The sequence below is a fragment of the Podarcis tiliguerta genome (assembly GCF_965153285.1).
Source record: "Podarcis tiliguerta genome assembly, chromosome: 3".
Classification (NCBI taxonomy): Eukaryota; Metazoa; Chordata; class Lepidosauria; order Squamata; family Lacertidae; genus Podarcis; species Podarcis tiliguerta.
Window position 1 is genome coordinate 45,430,047 of NC_139536.1, and position 18,405 is coordinate 45,448,451.

Here is an 18,405-nt window from a genome sequence, read left to right on the forward strand (position 1 = left end):
GTAGACCTGCAAGATAAGTAACGGTAAAGGTACGCCTGCTCGTACGGGCCAGTCTTGACAGACTCTAGGGTTGTGCGCCCATCTCACTCAAGAGGCCGGGGGCCAGCGCTGTCCGGAGACACTTCCAGGTCACATGGCCAGCGTGACATCACTGCTCTGGCGAACCAGAGCCACACACGGAAACGCCATTTACCTTTCCGCCAGTAAGCGGTCCCTATTTATCTACTTGCCCCCCGGGGGTGCTTTTGAACTGCTAGGTTGGCAGGCGCTGGGACCGAACAACGGGAGCGCACCCCGCCGCGGGGATTCGAACCGCCAACCTTTCGATCGGCAAGCCCTAGGCACTGAGGCTTTTACCCACAGCGCCACCCGCGTCCCTATGACCTGCAAGATATTACCCCACATTAACTCCAGAGAGAGATGCTGCACCCACAAGGCCAACAGACCACTTTCTCTCCAATCCTCTTTCAAACTGCAGAATTGCGCCTGTTTCCTAACTACTCAAGGTCATTCTCTTTTGCTTTCACACATACCTGCCCTTTCCCCTCAGAGAACAGGACAAGCCTCAGGCTAAGTTCTGATGGCTCTCTCTCTATCAGGAAACCCTCTCCTCGCCCACCATCAGCCAACCATCCAAGGCTATTAACCAGCAATCTACCTAACAAAGTGAATGGCTGGCCAAAGGGCCATAAAACCATTTACCGGTAGTTTAAAGTGCCAGTCAGAAAAATGTCATTGATGATACAGTGAAAACATGACACCAAAAATCCATTGCTTAGGGGATGCATAGCAAGGCCAAGGGGCACACACAGCTGTGCCCCCCCAAAAACATGCCTTGTTCTCTGTCTCACAGCTGCCTCACTCTGCCAAACAGTAGCTGCAAGTGCTTTACCTCTGTAGGACCAGCTACATTTGCCAAAATATATTTTTCTGCACATTTACAAAAGATGCTGGAGGCCATATTTCTCAGCACTTGGTCATCCCAGCAGGAGAATGTAATGGCTTCTTTTTCTTCTTTGGCGATCACTCGTAGCCAAGTAAGATTGTCTTCCATAAACACGGTTTTAACAATGAGTGACTGTGGAGGCCAATTCTGGATCCACACGTCCTTCCACAGCGGCAGGCACTGTTTGGCCATACCTCTAACAGTGACGAAACTCATCCGTGAAGAGTGCTATCTATCCAGGCTATCTGCAGCACTGTCAACAGCAAGTTTTTCTGTGGGACTTTGCTACCCCAGTGCACTTACAGTTAATACTAGCATTTTAGTAATAGCTTAGTAAATGGGCTAAAGGTAAAGGTAAAGGGACCCCTGACCATTAGGTCCAGTCGTGGCCGACTCTGGGGTTGCGGCGCTCATCTTGCTTTACTGGCTGAGGGAGCCGGCGTACAGCTTCCAGGTCATGTGGCCAGCATGACTAAGCCACTTCTGGCGAACCAGAGCACCGCACGGAAATGTCGTTTACCTTCCCGCCGGAGCGGTACCTATTTATCTACTTGCACTTTGACGTGCTTTCGAACTGCTAGGTTGGCAGGAGCAGGGACCAAGCAACGGGAGCTCATCCCGTCGCGGGGATTCGAACCGCCGACCTTCTGATCGGCAATTACTAGTCTCTGTGGTTTAACCCACAGCACCACCCGCGTCCCTCAGTAAATGGGGTAGCGTGCTCTTAAATATGTGGGTCAAGAAAAAGTAGAACTTGTACACAGAATTTAAAAATAGACTGTAAATGCATTTACTAGTGGAGTGAGCATTCCTAAAAAAAACAACTGCCGCTCTTCAATCCTGGAATTTTCTGATCCTTTGAGGGTGGGGCACCACAGGCCCTGGAACCAAGTGCGATCACCACTCTCAGGCCTCTCTGTCTGGTCCTTGGGACTCTCCTCACACCACACTTCCTCTCCAACCCTCCCCATTTTTGCCTTAGCTCACCACTGCTAGTGGTGCTCAGTCTGAAAAAGGTTCCCCACCCCTATTCTGAGTTAAAATGCAAGAAGGAAGAGAGGAGGCTCAAAGAAAGCCTTTTTATAGCATCCATAAGGGCCCGCCTCTGATGCTCAATTAAGGAGACTCTAAGTGATATTGGAGTGAGTCAGGAGTTTTCAAAGCAATTGGCAAGCATCAGCTGGGCCCAGGCTGCTGTGTATATGAGCCAACTGGGAGGATTAGCCACTTATTAAAGGGAAAGTGCTGCATTAGGATGTGTTTTCTAATGCTTTTGCATTTGTTAGCAGGTGGGGGGGGTTCTTTTCTTTTGGAGGCCATCATCCCCAACCAAACAAATGAGACACTTGTATGTTTACCCTGGGCAAAAAATCTTTCAAAGGGATCAGAGGAAGTGCAAGGAACTCTTTGAAGTTTGGTGTTTGAAGCACAAGCCAAACTAATGTGATATTGACACAAAAATCCTTACTCATTCATCCATTTGTTTTGATTCCTGCCATCAGAAGGTTTTCAGGGTGGCTTTCAGAAAAATAACAACATATAATTTACTCTAGGGCTTGTTTCTACACCCACTGGCATATAGCATTGCTTTGTGGGTAGCATATCCCCATCCCTTGTTTTTGTTTTCGTTCTGTGGTCACTTTAATGGCAATGACTTCTTCCTCTCTCTCTCTCTCATCCATGGCTTACATTTTTGTTTGCTGCTACTGCTGCCTTAACTGTCCAAGCTCTCCTCCTGGTGGCTAGCACTTAGGTGTGCCCTGCAGTAAAGTACAAAGATCAGGGCTGCCACCCCTTGCTCTTGCCCCCAGATGGCCCTGATGGTTAGGCCCTAGTTGTACTGTGTTTTGCTTTATTGAGTCACAATGTGAAGAGTCAAGATGTGAAGTAGCATGTTTATTTGATACCTGTCTAAAAATAGGCAACTTTAAAAAAAATGATGAGAGTTGCGTGTGCTTGTGAAATGCAGAAAATGCATTAGGCAGAGCATTTCTAAAAAGAAATGGGACTTCATGGTTTGTATAGAAAAGCTACAGTCCGCAGGTCGTTCCTAAGCAGATGTCTGAAAAGTATGTTTTTATCTTTGTAACTTCCATAAAAGAAGGCATTTCAGTATTTGTTCCGGAGGTCCGTTCGTAACCTGAAACTGTTCTTAACCTGAAGCACCACTTTAGCTAATAGGGCCTGCTGCTGCCGTGCTGCTACACGATTTCTGTTCTCATCCTGAAGCAAAGTTCTTAACCCGAGGTAATATTTCTGAGTTAGTGGAGTCTGTAACCTGAAGCGTATGTAACCTGTGGTACCACTGTACAAAGAAGCATGTGGTATAATATCAAGGCATGTGCTGACTCATTTAAATGAGCCAATGAGAACATGTGGGATCTAAAGCACCTTTGAAAGAGTAAGTTCCTAAGGGTAGAATTCCACTCCCAGTTGTCCCATTCGTGAAAGCATTGCAGCTTCCCGCCACTGTTCTGCCCCCTTTGCACTGTTCTGGGGGCTCTCCTGACCAACACCAGAGACAATTCTATTGTCTAAAGAGAGACGAGGGGGTAAAGCCCTCTTGCACAAGTGGAAGTCCTTGCATTCAGGTTCTGCTGAATGTTCATGAATGTTCATGTTCTGCTGACATGGCTAGTTAGGTAAATCCTGCTCCAAATGTTTAATAAAACACCCCTCAAAAACTAAATCAACGTTGAATAGCCTTTGTCTAAATTTTGTCTCCATTTTGCTACACGTTCATGGCACAAAATTCTTGGTCCTGGACCAGTTTTATGGGGCTCTTTAAAAAGGTTGATACAGATCAAAATTATCTCTTTTTTATTTTAAGGATTATAAATTTCTGAAAGACTATTAAACTTTTATTTCCATTCACCTGTTCCTTTGGGGGGGGGGCGCAAAATAGTAGGAAGTCTTGACAATAGCACCATCTGGTGTTCTGAGAGAAACACAGCAAGATGTTTCCAATTCAAAAGAACAGACTTCAAAGATAAAAAGAATAGCAGAGAACAAAATGGGACAGATGCCATGCTCTTGAATTTCTTATTGAGAGCCTACTGATTGCTATGAGAGTCACATGCTCATTTAAAAGCTTGTTATGGTAAAATGCCTTCTCCATGTTGAAGGATAAGAATGGCTAATCTAATCATATAAACAAATCCTATGTGTATGTGTTTTCACGGGAAAATATATTTGTGTTGGCCCCTAAATGCCATTTGGTATCATGTTCCTTTTGTGCTATATTAATTCAATTTTAATCACCCTACTTCATATAAATACGGTTATCTCTGGGGCAATTTATTCTAGTCACTATGTCAGTTTGCCATATCAGCATTTATAGTAATGTTGCTATCATGTGAGACACAGAGAAAGTGAAATCATATCTTTTACTGTAAATTACTATGTTACAAAAATCTGAGTGCACACCTTCTTTATGCACAGGGGTTCAGACACAAAACAAAAATAAAACACACATTCTGTATCAAGGCCAACATACCTAGTTGCTTGTGTTTTTCAATGAAACAAGTGAAAACAATTACCTTGCTCCAGCATGAATAATCCAGCACAGCCTTTCATTAGTTGCACATACAGACATATGTTTGGGTGCAAATGAACTAGTATGATCCAGTTCATGAGTTGCTCTGCTCCTCTAAGGGTGGGAAGAACCTCACAAAGATGCTGTAGACAATTCTTATAGGAATTAGGTTCTTCCCACTGATATCCCCTTACACCCACTTGTGTGAACATTTTGATTTAGCCAGAACACCGAGTGCAGCCCTACCCTCAAAATTACAGCACAGAATCAGAGAATTGTAGTGTTGGAAGGGACCATGAAGATCATCTAATCCAACTCCTGCCATGCAGGAATCCTTCTTTCTTTCTTTTGCCCAACGTGGGGCTTGAACTCACAACCCTGAGATTAAGAGCCTCATGCTCTGTGTTTCGGACACGAATGGACAACAGTCACGTGTCTGTTTATGCTAGGATTTTGCTTAGTTATGCACTGCAAGTTTTTGAAAAGGGCCTAGAACACTACTGGGTCCTGCTGTCACTTCAAGGTAAATTTTGTGGAGCACAAATTCTGACATAAACGTTCTGCTTGAGCAGAGCAGAGGCCTTTCTAGTTCAGCATCCTGTTTTCCAAGGTGGTCCATATGACAGGGACGGCTGTAGGCAGGATTCTTGCATTTGTAGCGGAGTGGACTAGATGACCCTCGAGATGCCTTCCAACTCTACAATTCTGTGATTCTATGCCTCCAGGAAGCACACAAACACAGAGGGAAAAAGCCATCTCTTGCTGCTCCTGTCGTTCCCCAGCAACTGGTCATGTTTCAGCATTACAGGATAAATGGCTCTGGCAGGTGCAGCCTACTGATTAATTCAAAGCTGTCACTGGCTGGCCACCACCGGACTTACAATCACAACTTCGGAAAACGTTTTTCTCTAGGACTCTGTAGTCTGGGGTACAGAGGGGAAGTATTTGTTATGTGTGTGTTATATCTTCGTGCTATTTTTGAAAATCAATGAAAACTTTTTTTTTTAACTGTCACTGGCTGCAGTGCACAAACCCTATACTTTGGTGCAGCTCTTTTGCATGTGCAAGGATACACATTTTTTGAAGAAACCCACATGACATATACGCAGCCTTCCCAGGCAAGCCTGTCCTTTTAGTTTACACTTCCCAGCCTTAACGTTCAAATCTTTGACCCAATCCTGGTCGCAAGCGGTTCCAAGGACATTAGAAACCCATTCATTACCCGGCACGGTGACGGGGTGGCGAGACGACAAATGCGGGCAGGGGTTAGTTGCGTGGTTTCACCTGCTGAATTTCTGCCTGTCAGGGGTACCGGAAAGGCAACCCGTGCGAAAGAACTGCTAGGCAGGCCTATCATCAAGCCAGCCCTCGCTTTTCCCGCAGCCACCTTAAACGCAAGGGCTGCTGGGAGAAGAAAGCGCGAGGAAAGGCGTCCGACAGGCCTGCTAGGCCGCGCGCGTTCCCCGCCATGGACGCGGTCCTAGCCGACACGCTGCTCTCGCAATGCCCGGACTGGGGCGCGCTGCTGCGGGCCGTGTGCGGCGGTGGCGCCGAAGGCGGGCCGCTCTCCGTCGAGCAAGCGGAGACGCTGCGCTTCCTTCTCGAGCGGGTGGCGGCGGCGGCCGGCGGGCGGAGCGAGGAGCGGGACGCGGCGGCTCGGCGCGTGGCCTGGGAGGCGGCGCTGGGCCGCTGCCTGCCGGTGCTGCTCGGCGTCGCCTCCTTGCCGGGGGAGTCCCCGGAGGAGCGGCTGCGCCTGGCCAGAGCCGCGTGCGGGGCGCTGCGCTGCTGCGCCTCGCTTTGCGGAGCCCCTTTGGCGGAGCGGCTGGCGCGGGAGTCGCTGGAGGCCCTGGAAGGCAGCGCTGGGAGCGGGCGGTTGCAGGTGGAAGCGGCCGTCGAGGTCCTGGCCGCCGTGGCCCCTTGGCTGGAGGAGCCGGCGCTGCTCGGGCGAGCCGTGGCGGCGGCCCTGAAGCTGCTGAGGGGAGATGGAGAGGACGACGAGGAGGAGAAAGCCTTGCTGGCGGCCGGGAGGCTGCTGCCGGCGCTGGGGCGGAATAGCGCCGCTTTGGGGCTCGTGTGGGAAGGGCTGATGGTGCTGCCGCCGCCGCCGCCCAAGGGTGCCCCGCAGCGGGTGAGCCGGACCCTGCTGGTCTTGAGCGCCCTCTCGGACGCGCTCTTTCCCTCGAGCGCGCAGGTGGAGGCGGCTGCTCAGCTACTCGACGCCAGGCAGTGCAGCAGTTTCTGGGAAGTGGTGCAAAAGGGGCTGACGGAGAGCGATGCCTTGTGCAGGAAAAGAGCCCGTTATTTGCTGAAGCGAGCAGTGGATGTCTCTGATAAACTACGCCTGGAGTGCAGGTGCAACCGGCACAGTGGAAATGGTACAGCCCTGGTGATGTAGCATCCTTGCTTAACTTGCTTCCACAAATGCCATGCCACACACACACACCAATCTCTTTTCTCTCGGCCACTTCAGCATGTGGTAGGTTGTGGAGATAAGCCTTGCCTTGGTCGGCTGTGTGACCCGTGGCAGGCTGGACATGTGTATTATTCGCCACGTATAATATCCGACCTACGGCTTGGCTCCACAGAGCTTTCTAAATATGGGTTAGCGCTGACTTTGAATTTTACCTACGGTAGAGAATAACCATGACCAGCAAGCCATAGGCTGCAAGTGAAAGACAGGCCTTTTCTCCATAACTCCCACACTCTGAAATGAATTACATTACCAGTTATCTTGTCTGCATCTGTACAAGATTACAATCAGTGCATAACATTTGTGTGCATTAGCTGGGATGTAATAAAAGACCAGGTCTCCTTCAAGCGTTTGTCAAAGAGAGAACATGGGCACATGTACACATGTCTTGCCACAATGCTGTATCTTGTAAAAATGCCCCTTGTAGGCACAAGAAGTGCCATCTTCACTTGTGCTTTAGTTTTAAGTAGCCCCAGATTGTTGTGTCATACTTAAAAGCTGCAGCCCCCAAACTTCTTGAATGGCACATTGGTGAGATGGTCTGAGTAGCGTTAAATTTAAGAGACTGGTAGAAAGTGAGCAAGTCTCTTTGGTTCTGCTGTAGCGAAAGCAGGAGTTTGTCTATCATAGCAAATGTGGATAGCAAAACCACAGTGGTGTGCCTCTAAAGGTGTCTATAAACTTATTTAGATGAGCAAACAAAATGAGAGGACCTTCACTATGGAATTATAGTATAGAGCCACACAGGAAGCTAGCTGCCTATTTCTGAATCGTACCATCAGTCCATCTAGTTCAGTACAGTCATACCTTGAGATAAATATGCTTCAGGATAAGTATTTTCAGGTTGCGCTCTGCGGTGACCCAGAAGTAATGGAGTGCGTTACCTCCGGGTTTCACTGCATGCGCAGATGGTCAAAATGACGTCACGTGCATGCACGGAAGCGGCGAAACGCGACCCACGCACGCACAGACGCGCAGTCGCATCTTACGTTCTGTTCAGAATGCGAACAGGGCTCCGGAACGGATCCCGTTCGCATCCCAAGTTACCACTGTATTGTCTACAAGCAGGGGTCACTAAACCTTTTCAACAGGGGCTGGTCCACTGTCCCTCAGACCTTGTGAGAGGCCGGACTATATTTTGGAAAAAAATAATGAACAAATTCCTATGCCCCACAAATAACCCAGAGATGCATTTAAATAAAAGCACACATTCTACTCATGTAAAAACGTGCTGATTTCCTGGACCATCCATGGGCCGGATTTAGAAGGTGATTGGGCCGGATCTGGCCCCCGGACCTTAGTTTGCCTACCCATGGTCTACAGTGACTGGCAGCAGCTCAGGTTTTCAGCCAAGGGTCTCCCCTAGCCCTACCTGGAAATACAAAGGAATGAACACTCAGATCTTGTGCATGCAAAGCAGACACGCTATGACTGAGCTACAGTTCTATCCCCAACCACCATTTCTTGTCAGTGGGCTATTCTTGCAAATACTGCTTAGGGAGATAACAACCTTTTAAAAATGTTTTGACTGTGAAGGAGGATGGGCGAAACAGTAACCAAAGTGAAGGCCGTTGCTTAATTGTTCATGCAATACCTCATTAAGCATGAATTTACCTTTTCACTGAGAATGGAAGAGAAATGCTAATGAAAGCAAAACCGAAGGTTAGAAATAAACATTAATGATAGAAGAAAGACACTTAAAAATCTGGTGGCACAATCCTATCACAGTCTTTCCTGGTAACTTAATGTTGTTCCACAGCTCAGATATACTTATGGGGAGGAGCCTTTTTCAAAACAAAAACCCATCGGATGTGGTGTGCTTGTGATATACATGAGTGGCCAGTTTGATGACAGGTGGTGGGGCTGCTGGATGGTAAGATGTGAGTTGCAATAGTATCACATCTGCATTGCACGGCCTGTTATATTATGCCTGACACAGTGATAGTGCGCCAAGATAGGAGGAGGCTTCCATGGAAATAGGTTGCATTCCCCTCTGCATGGGAAGGAAAGCGTCATGCTCTTGACCTACATTAATACTTTTTGCTGTCCATTTAAAGTTTTGTCCACTAATACTGAACGATTGCGGCCTGTGCTTTCAGTGCATACTGTTCTCATGGAAAGAGATATCTTTATTGACACTTATAGGCTTGGTATAATAGCCTTTTCATGCTAATGACATTAAACTGGATGTAGTATCATTCATATGTTCCCTTTGATTAGAGGGAAGAGAAGAAATGCCTCTAATTTGCTTGTATCGTATTGCAGAACCATGTCTGTTCTGGTGGTGTGCCGAAAAAAATGATCAACTTATTCAGTTTTGGGAAAATTACATCTTAATTATGGAGACTTTGGAAGGAAATCAGGTAAATATGTAACGTTTTTACAAAGTGCTGCTGAGAGTCGCTGTTCTTCATTGTTGCTATGAATACGCAAAATAACAGAGGGTTGTTCTATACAGTGAACAAACGCTGAATGCTGAAGTCAGGAAGTGTAAAGACTATTTTTTTTTCTTAAACAAAAATCTTCCATGCATTTTGAATGTATCAATTTCCCTTTGTATGTTTATGGGGAAACGAGTTAAAAAATGAAAACGACACCTCAGTCTTAAGTTAAACTCTTCCAAGTTCCACTGAAGTATATCACAGCATCAGAATTATGTATAGATTTGCTGTTCATAAGGGGCTGAATCTTGGTTACACAGAGACACTGTGTTATAATTTTTGTTATTGTAAAGTCACTATGTTATGTAATTTCATGCCAGAGGTCAATATCTAGCTCTTAACTGTAGTTATGATACATTTCAGTTACAGAGTAAATCAAATTAATGTAATAATGTCTGTTTTTCAATTTTAGATACATGTTATAAAGCCAGTATTGCCAAAGTTAAATAGTTTATATGAACATGCAGTATCAGAGCAAAATGGTAAGGCTATTTTTTTTAAAGAAAAGTGCCAATAACTTTGACAGGAATCAAAGGATTGGTTTATATGTTGCAAAAATTCCTGGCACTTGGTTGCTCAACAGCCTAAATAATGCCTTTTTCAGGTCAAAGGCTGTAACATTGATAATTTCTAAATGTACGCAGTTTAAAGGCCAGTTCATACAATATCAGTTTAGAAATTCAGTACAGAACAATGGGACATCAGAATTGTACCCCACATTGAACATTCAACATAATGTGTGTGTAGCCTGAGAGTAGTCTTTCTGCAATTCCTTCCCATAAAAACCAAGTTGGAGGGAAAAAACCACAGTGGAGGGAGGGTTGCAAGCTAATATTTTCTTACTCACATATTCATGGGATGAGAGGTGTGTGAGATGCCCTGCCACATTTACATAATGTAGAAAAAAAATGGCAGTTAATTGCATGAATTATCCCTCAGTTGTATAGGGCATATTAGGACAAAAGTCAATATGAAAGGTGAGAGACATGGAGATAACAGGGGCCTTCCCAGCCAGATTCACGTGGATGTGCTACACAATGAAATGACAGTTTCTTAAAACTCTTTTTAAAATGTGATTAGATGTAAATATATTGTGAAAACCTATAAAGGTACATATGAATAATATGCATCCCTCCCTCCTTACTTCCTGCATACAGATAAAATATATGTCGAGATTGCTGTCATTGTGTACCCTTGTAAAAATTCTGTTTTTTGCAACAGATAGTTGGGTGTTTCACCCATCGTGGCATATGTGCATTTACAAAAGAATGTTTGAGAGTGAAAACAAAACATTGACAAAGGAAGGTGTAATTCACTTTCTTGACATCTGGCAAACAAAACACATCCCTATGTCACCAGGATTTTCAGAGGTAAAGTTTTCTTCCCTTTCCCCTCCTAAGATTTCCTGTATTGTACCTCCTGAAGTTTGCTCCATTGTCTATATTATCCTGGGGGGTGGGGGGGAATGTTAAAAGTTTGCTGCTCTTGAAGGGAACACAAGGAAAACATAATTCTCTTCGTAAGCATACCAGCTTGTCCACCAGTGTCTAGGGTACACACTGCCTGGTTTGCTCTGATTATAAGGGCAGAGAAAAACAATTGTGCCCATTACCTTAGTAAGGTTCATCTCATTTTTGATATGCGGGAAAAGTGGTAGTGAGTAGGATCCTTCTAGCCACAGCATTTTTGGTGATTAATTGTAATGGTAACAGATCTGCACTTTTAATTTTATTTTTACGGGAATAGCCTCATTACATAATACAGTTCAGGAAGTACTTTCGTTTCTCTTACTCCCTGCTGTCATGTATATAAATCTTTTGGGGTATTTTTTTCTTTAGCATGTTCATAAGGCTGATTCATAATTTCTACAGTTTCATACTGACTTTTCTACTAATACAGGTCTGATTAAACATCCATACATGTTTTGCAGGATAAATACCATTTTGTGTCTGTGTTACAGCTTTTAATACAAGCACGCTTCCTTTCTTTCTTTAGTTTATTATTGACCCTTTAATGGATGCTCTTTCGGAAAGTTCTCTCTATAGCAGGTAATAAATTATTCATTGACAACTTGTTGAATTTCTATAGATACTAAAACAGATTTTTAAATGCCACTTACATAGGGCTGAATATTTGCAGGTATTTATGGATTTTCCTCCATTGAGGACAGGGATTGAAAAAACCCCACCAGGTTTCATTGCCATAGAATTATGTAAATATATGGTGCACCTACATTTATAGTACTGCAGGCAGTTCTAAGGGTCCTATCCCACAAAAGATGAGAGAGAACTGGAGCAAGTACAGAAAACATTACTCTCAGATTTCTAGATTTTTAGTGTTAAATGATGATGATTATAATTATAAAAAAAAACTTCCTAGGTGTGTTAGGAGGATGTTCTTTTGTTGGGACGGAAACTTTTCTAAGTAGAGCAATTCTAAGTTCTGGAGTAGAAGTGGGAATCTGGGGCAGAATCACTTCCACATCCAGAGGCTCGATGTGACCAGGGCTTCAGCATTTTTCTGCCTTTTTATTTCTGTATTCCTTACCCTTAAATTGTCTCACCCACTGAAACCAATGAGAGGGGAAATTAACTGCACCAAGTTCAGACTAGTGTAGTTATGGGGTCTAATCTGCAGGGGGTACAGGGGACACATTCCCAACCTATTCCATTTTGGCCCTTGCTATGACAGTAGCAGCTGGTGCTGCTCATACACTTACACAGCTTCCGTGGATGTACTGGGAGGTTTCTGGGATGGATGTACCTTCCTTTGACAGGGGTTTGAATTGCTCTGTTCATCAGTGGTTTACTAGCACAGAATATTTTTGCTCGTTGAGAGAGGCTAGCTTGGTTCCGACATATTGGTCTGATATTAAAGGTGGCCTGTAAGTTATTTTATAAAATAACCTGTAAGTTATTTTATACTTCAATGTAACAAATATCTGCATATAGTTTCTAGTAGTATGTAAACTGTATTTGTTTAATTGATAAAGTTGACAGTTTTGTCTTTGAATTTCTTCTACCATATTTCTGTTTTTCATTTAACAGGTTATCAGGACAGATTATCGGAACCTGTCCTCCTTTAGGAACGAAATTGCAAATGTTCTTGGCTACCTTTTTCACAAGCCTCCCCGAGAAGGAAAAAAGTATGTTTATTTAAAATATTACGATTTGGAATTGCATAGAAGTCACCTGTCCGCTTCATTCATGCCAAGTGGCCAAAGTAGGGAGGTGGTTGGAAAGAGAGGAAGTGGCTGTGTGTGCCCGGCATATAAAGCCATCTCACTTAGACTTCCACCCTGCTTATGCCATGAGTCTAGCACAGTTGAATGCAAAAAGTGCCCAGCCTTCATTCTCATAGCTTTGTTTACATGCATTCCCCTTGAGTATGGGTGGACAGACTGGAGAAGCTGGCAACTACTGTGCAAGGGCACAGAACTACCTCTGTTCTTGGATTGCTGCCTTCCTTCCATTCTTCCTAACTTGACTGGAGATAGGCGGTCCTGAGGGGACCTTTACTTTTTTCTCATTTATTATATTGTCATCCCATTGTCCAAAATATAGGGTGCCGTGTGTCTCTTCCCAGGACTCATCTTGAGCTCCTAACAAGCCCATGAGAAACATTAGGCTCAGAGAGACTGATTGGCTCAAGGTCACCCAATGAGCTTTATAGCTCAGCTAGGATCCTTGATCCTTGAGTCATACACTCTAAGCACTGCCCTACATTGACTTTCCTTTAGTTATGCTTTCCATGGTGGTTGGGGTCAGAATCTGAGGGAGATGGTGAAAGCGTTTACACTCAGGAATCATTCACAGTGCATAGTAGGTTTGTGGTGTTCTTCTGCCCATTTAAGTCAGCATGTGTACAGTGTCATAATGCTGCTCTGTCCGGCACCCGCTGTGTGTCGTACAGACAGCAACAGTTTTGTGTGAGGGTTGCATTCCTGGCCCCTGTGCATGTTGGGGGGGCCTCTCCTGCCCCGTCTCACTCTGTCCCCATTCCGCCCTTCTTCTGGGTCCAAAAGGACCTTCATGTTGGCGGTCATACAGCAATTGGACATGTGCGAAACGGTTACCGCCTGTACTACCATGTTTTTCTCTGCTGTCACGTACATCTGAGCCCTCGGTCAAACAAGCTGTTGAGGCTGGAATTAATGAAGAGATCATGTGGACTTAGGGAATGTAATCCATCATTTTTCCCCCTTGGAAAAATGGCTTTCTACTGCTGGGCTTACTTTTGGGGTTAGCATTGTTTTATGTTAGATGATTTAACAAAAATCTTGTTTTTCTTTTGTTTTTTAAAGGTAGTTTTTTGTTAAAGTTTATACAGAAGATGAGCAATAGGCACTGGTGTGCTGTTCCAGTTTTGTTTCTGTCCATGGCACTGGCAAATATTCCAGCATATAGAGTACTAGATACCAAAGGACTCCTAGCTCTGAGGTACCGTTTTGAGTGTTGTTTGTGTGACTAGTCCTCAGTTCATTGTTTTAACTTTTCAAAGCATGTATCTTATCCTTTGCAGAGATGTCCTGCAGTGCACCATGATCACCCATCAGATTCTCCTACGGGGAGCTGCTCAGTGCTATCTTCTTAAAGCAGCTCTACTCTTGACAGATGTAGTAAGTCTTCCTATTCTGAAATATAGTCGCACTGGAAAGGCATAAAATATAGCTGAGTACTTTTATAAAGCTTTAGGGGATAAGGTTTGCTACTTCTTTGAATTAAAAGATACAGAATTTTAGAATCATTTGATTACCATTCTTAAATCTCAGGTGAAATGTTTTCCTCCTTTGCTTCATTTTTCTAGATGCCAAGTTTTCAGAAAACAAAAGCCATTGGCTTGGACATTCTTACACACCATTGTGGCATTAAAATGCATGACTACCCTAAGTACTGTGTTAGACTTGCGATGACATCTTTGCATATTGCACCTTGCACTTCGTTCTATTGGAACTGCTCTGAGTAGAACACTTGCATTGTGGTACTTTGCTATTAAGCTTGAAGGAGTTTGGAGTAGGGAGAGATGTGTAACATTGCAAAATGATTAACACAACTCTGAACCTAAATATTGTTTTTCTTGGTTTCAAATGAATGCTACTTACATTTCTTTCCTTAGGAGAAAGTGTCCCTTTCAGATATTGCAAACTTCATTGTATCTCTGAAACCAGAAGAGTCATTAGGCAGAGGGACTGTTTTGTGGACAATGGTGAGAGAAGTGAAAGCAAACTTTTGTGAAATTGGTTAGTCATTATGGCATTTTAGATGTGTATTATTATTATTCCGATTAAGCCTTTTGTGTTTCTGTGCTGTAAACTGCCCTGTGATCTTTGAATGCAGGGCAGTATAGAAATTTAATAAATAAAACAAAAATAAATAAATAAATATTTTGTTTTTCTTAGCTTTGTAATTGGTTGCGTGTAAATGACAAGCACTTTCGAAAGCCTTTAAACTGCAATGTGCCTCAAGACAAAACTGCATTAAGTGTTTATGCACAATCCCTTGTGGAGGATTATCTGAAAACACCTATAGCCAATTGTAAGTAGTTTTATAAATATTATAAATAATACTGTTTATGTAAGCAATGAGCACATTTGTTAAATAGTTCCGTTCCTAAGGATTAAGGATTATTTAGTTCTGCATAAAAGTGTTTGGAACACTTCCTGGTTTATACATGATGTTGTTTTGAAGGTGGTGCTTTGTGAGGAGGGGTCAAAGATCAGAGGTAGATTGCCGTGTAATATATTTCTGCACACCTTACCAGAATTCCCAATTATGCTGAAATTGTGGGTTTCACTGCCCTACTGCTGGGACAATGCCACCAAGTTTGCTTTTGTATAGAAGCTCTTTGCAAATATTTATAAAGACTCAGATTTGATGAATTACATGCATTGAGAAGGGGGTTGGATTTGTGCTTGTGGAAAAGTAGCCGCTCATGCCTCTTGGCAAACCACTTTTGAATCCAAGAGGAGTTTGAAAAGCACTGGTGTGACATGCTGTTCAAAGCAAAAATGTCAAAAATCCCACTGTGTGTGCACAAGCCCTTCAGCATATATAAAGTAGCTCTTTGCTTCTTAGTCATTTTGTATCAATTTCCTGGGGTTTATCCCTCATTAAAATCACTAGGCATATTGTTCGCTAATTTAACTGGGAATAGGATTTCCAAAGTCCTGGTAAATTATTAAAACGACTGAAGTTCTCAAGCGCAATTCTTATCTCAGTTGTTTCTATGTTCTATTAACTAAAGAGTCTACTTCAAAGCATATCGTACAACAGCATTCATAAAAACAATCAGCTTCATTGCTTATTTCATTTTATTTCTGTGCGTGACACTTCTGTCAGAGACTCTTAGCTACAGAATGCATTATCTCAGCATGTGTTCTCTAGCAAAGCCCCTTACCATCGTTGATCCTTCTCCCTTTCCCTCCAGAACCACTTTGCTGGCACAGGAGAAGCCAGCGGTGCTGACTCGGGGCCCCAGACTGTGGGTGCCCAGCGCGCCTGCACCCGCACCGCAACGGCATGACATACTCGTTCAGGCAGAGCTCTGCAACATTGTACAAACTAGTATTATTTTTTTACAGCTGCAGAAGACTGCCTTATGCCTGACTGGTTTGAAGCTAAACTTGTTGCTACGATGATTCTGCTGACTGCAGATGTGGAAGAGATGAAACATGTATACAGGTAGACACCCTGTTTTCTTTGCATTTGCTTTGGATGTGGACCACAAGTCACTTGAGCCGGCTTTGTCCTGTTAGCTTTAGTATATTACATCCAAGGAAAGGTTTGAGCTAAGTGGAATAATGTAAAGATTGTAGATATATATGAAATAGCACCCCAAAAAAAACATTGGGTTCTTAAAACACTTTCTTAACAATGACATTTTGAGTTCGCTGTAAATGAGCTGTTGGTCATATTTGGTGAAAGGCAGCTCACAAATTGGCTTTAAGCACAGAGATGTTTGCTTGAATGTTTTGTGGATTACCTCGCCTACATCTTGCATAGAAATTTATTGTTTCTTTTCAGTGTGTGTGGACAAAGTGATTTGTACAGATAATAACAAACTTTTGTGACACAGCCAGTGTATTCAGAGGTATTTCAGGAGCTTTGAGTTCAGAATTCCTATGAGCAACTGTGGATTGGTGGAGTGTTGACTTATTGTCTGTTCATTGATTACTACCTAGAGACTGGCACCATAAGAAAAAAAATGACTTGATTGGGCATTTGTTTTTTTAAGAGAATTGAAAGTGGTTTGGGAGACCACATTGCATGTGTTTCTTCTGTTCCGCTGTTGTCTCTGGCCAAACAGGCTTTACAGATTTTCTAAATAATACAAGAGAGAATGAGAGAGACAGAGAGGGAGCCAAAAGTTGGTTATGTGTCCCCAGTACAAGCAGCTTTCTGTCTTTCAAACTGCCTTCAGCTATCAAAAAAACCTCCTGTCATCTGTTACTAACCACTGTTGTGTTTTCCCAGAGTATAAACAAATGTTGGAACATTTTGTGTATTTATTTTGGTTTATCCACTCTTATAAAAATAACTAAATAAACCGTGCCAGCCCTGGGTGTTCGAACGTGACACCATTCCTGCTTGATAGCATACAATGTAGGCTGAGGTATGTTCTGCTTTTTGCTCAGTTGGAAGGTGAATGCAGTTTATCTACCCAGAAGTCAGCAATACAGACAGTGGAATATGTTTCTCTTTTTAATGTTTGTTTTGTGTAGTGTCAATGGCAGCACAGAACGGATTGAGCTGAAGGCTCTCCTAAACCCTCTGCTAGATGTCTTGCTGAAACTTGGCACTAATCCCTACATCTCATCACTGAAAACCGATAAAAGCCTACAGCTGCTATTGAAGCTACTGCAGACTTGTTCAATCAAATGTTCCAGTCCACGAGTTGGTTAGTGGTATATTCAGTATGTTGCTCTTATGAATCTTGCCCTTCTAACTGCTGTAACAAAATTAGGCTAATAGACTCATCAATACAAATTGTAGTAAGTTGCTTTGAAACAGGAATTCACATGAAAAGCAGATGGCCGTATTAAAAATGTCCAGAATGCATCTAATAAGGAATTACTATATTCTTAACAAACACCTAAATTCAGAGATAATTTGGATACCTCAGAAAAAACAGGCATGTTAAGCTACCGTGTGGTATACAGTTAGTGTTGATAAACCTGGTAATCTTTGTCCTGTTTTGCCTTACAAGTAGGGGTTCTATTTTTCTTCAGAATGAGGCATGCGGAATAAAAAGTACTTCTAAAATATAGCTGTTGTTTTAAACATCTTTGTGGGTTTGATCAAGAGGTTTGGTAAAGGTGAAGGGGGCTGGTGGAAGTGCTTTGCTGCCCTATCCTCCCATCAGCAGGCCCCCAACATCCCCACCCCACCCCAAAGTCCTTCCTGAAGGTCCTGGGACCCTGCTGAATGGGCTGCCCTGTGGCACAGGAGGGTGGGGAGAATGGGAGAAGTTACCTCTACTTTTCAGGGATCTCTCCCTACACCCGGCATCCCAGCCTCTGTCCCACATTCCACCTCATTCAACAGGGACTCCTGTCCACAGGAAGAGGCTTTTCAGGGCAGCAGAGGGAGGGAGAGGGTGGGAAAGTTTGATTCTACCAGCCCCTTTCAGCATGCTTCATCTCTGGATTAATTCTTTAAAATTTCCATTCAAAATGGCCCCAAGAGCTGCCTTTAGAATGCCAGACATTTGGAAACTGGGGGGATCAATAATGCATTCTACGTTTTTAAAAAAGTAAAAGCATGCAACTGGGGACTGTGAACTGTGATATGGGGTGTGCATCTGTCATTTTGAATGATACATCCTATTATATGTCTTACCATGGTAACTTCATTGTGTACTACATCACATGTGTATGATACTGTAAGCCTGCAACATTTAACTTGTGCACATTCAGCTTTTACGCACATGGCTTTTATGCAAACACTAAGTAAAACGGGGCAGAAAGCAGGCAGGGTTCCTGGACTTTGGCGATCCTACTTGCCCTTGAACCCAG

At 43.6% G+C, this 18,405-nt stretch overlaps 1 protein-coding gene across 1 annotated transcript in view; it reads left to right on the forward strand.

Annotated features, from left to right (window-relative positions):
- The first annotated feature begins 2,253 nt into the window (after nucleotides 1-2,253).
- The window catches only part of TARBP1 (tRNA guanosine 2 -O-methyltransferase TARBP1), a 33,647-nt gene continuing 17,495 nt past the window's right edge, over nucleotides 2,254-18,405 (forward strand). The window contains exons 1-12 of the mRNA XM_083433875.1: nucleotides 2,254-6,856; nucleotides 9,217-9,314; nucleotides 9,805-9,874; nucleotides 10,614-10,762; nucleotides 11,388-11,440; nucleotides 12,440-12,537; nucleotides 13,696-13,831; nucleotides 13,914-14,010; nucleotides 14,508-14,597; nucleotides 14,791-14,926; nucleotides 15,973-16,072; nucleotides 17,113-17,288. Of these exons, the coding sequence (XP_083290001.1) occupies nucleotides 5,950-6,856; nucleotides 9,217-9,314; nucleotides 9,805-9,874; nucleotides 10,614-10,762; nucleotides 11,388-11,440; nucleotides 12,440-12,537; nucleotides 13,696-13,831; nucleotides 13,914-14,010; nucleotides 14,508-14,597; nucleotides 14,791-14,926; nucleotides 15,973-16,072; nucleotides 17,113-17,288 (2,110 nt within the window). The 5' untranslated portion in view covers nucleotides 2,254-5,949. The remainder of the gene's footprint in view (nucleotides 6,857-9,216; nucleotides 9,315-9,804; nucleotides 9,875-10,613; nucleotides 10,763-11,387; nucleotides 11,441-12,439; nucleotides 12,538-13,695; nucleotides 13,832-13,913; nucleotides 14,011-14,507; nucleotides 14,598-14,790; nucleotides 14,927-15,972; nucleotides 16,073-17,112; nucleotides 17,289-18,405) is intronic.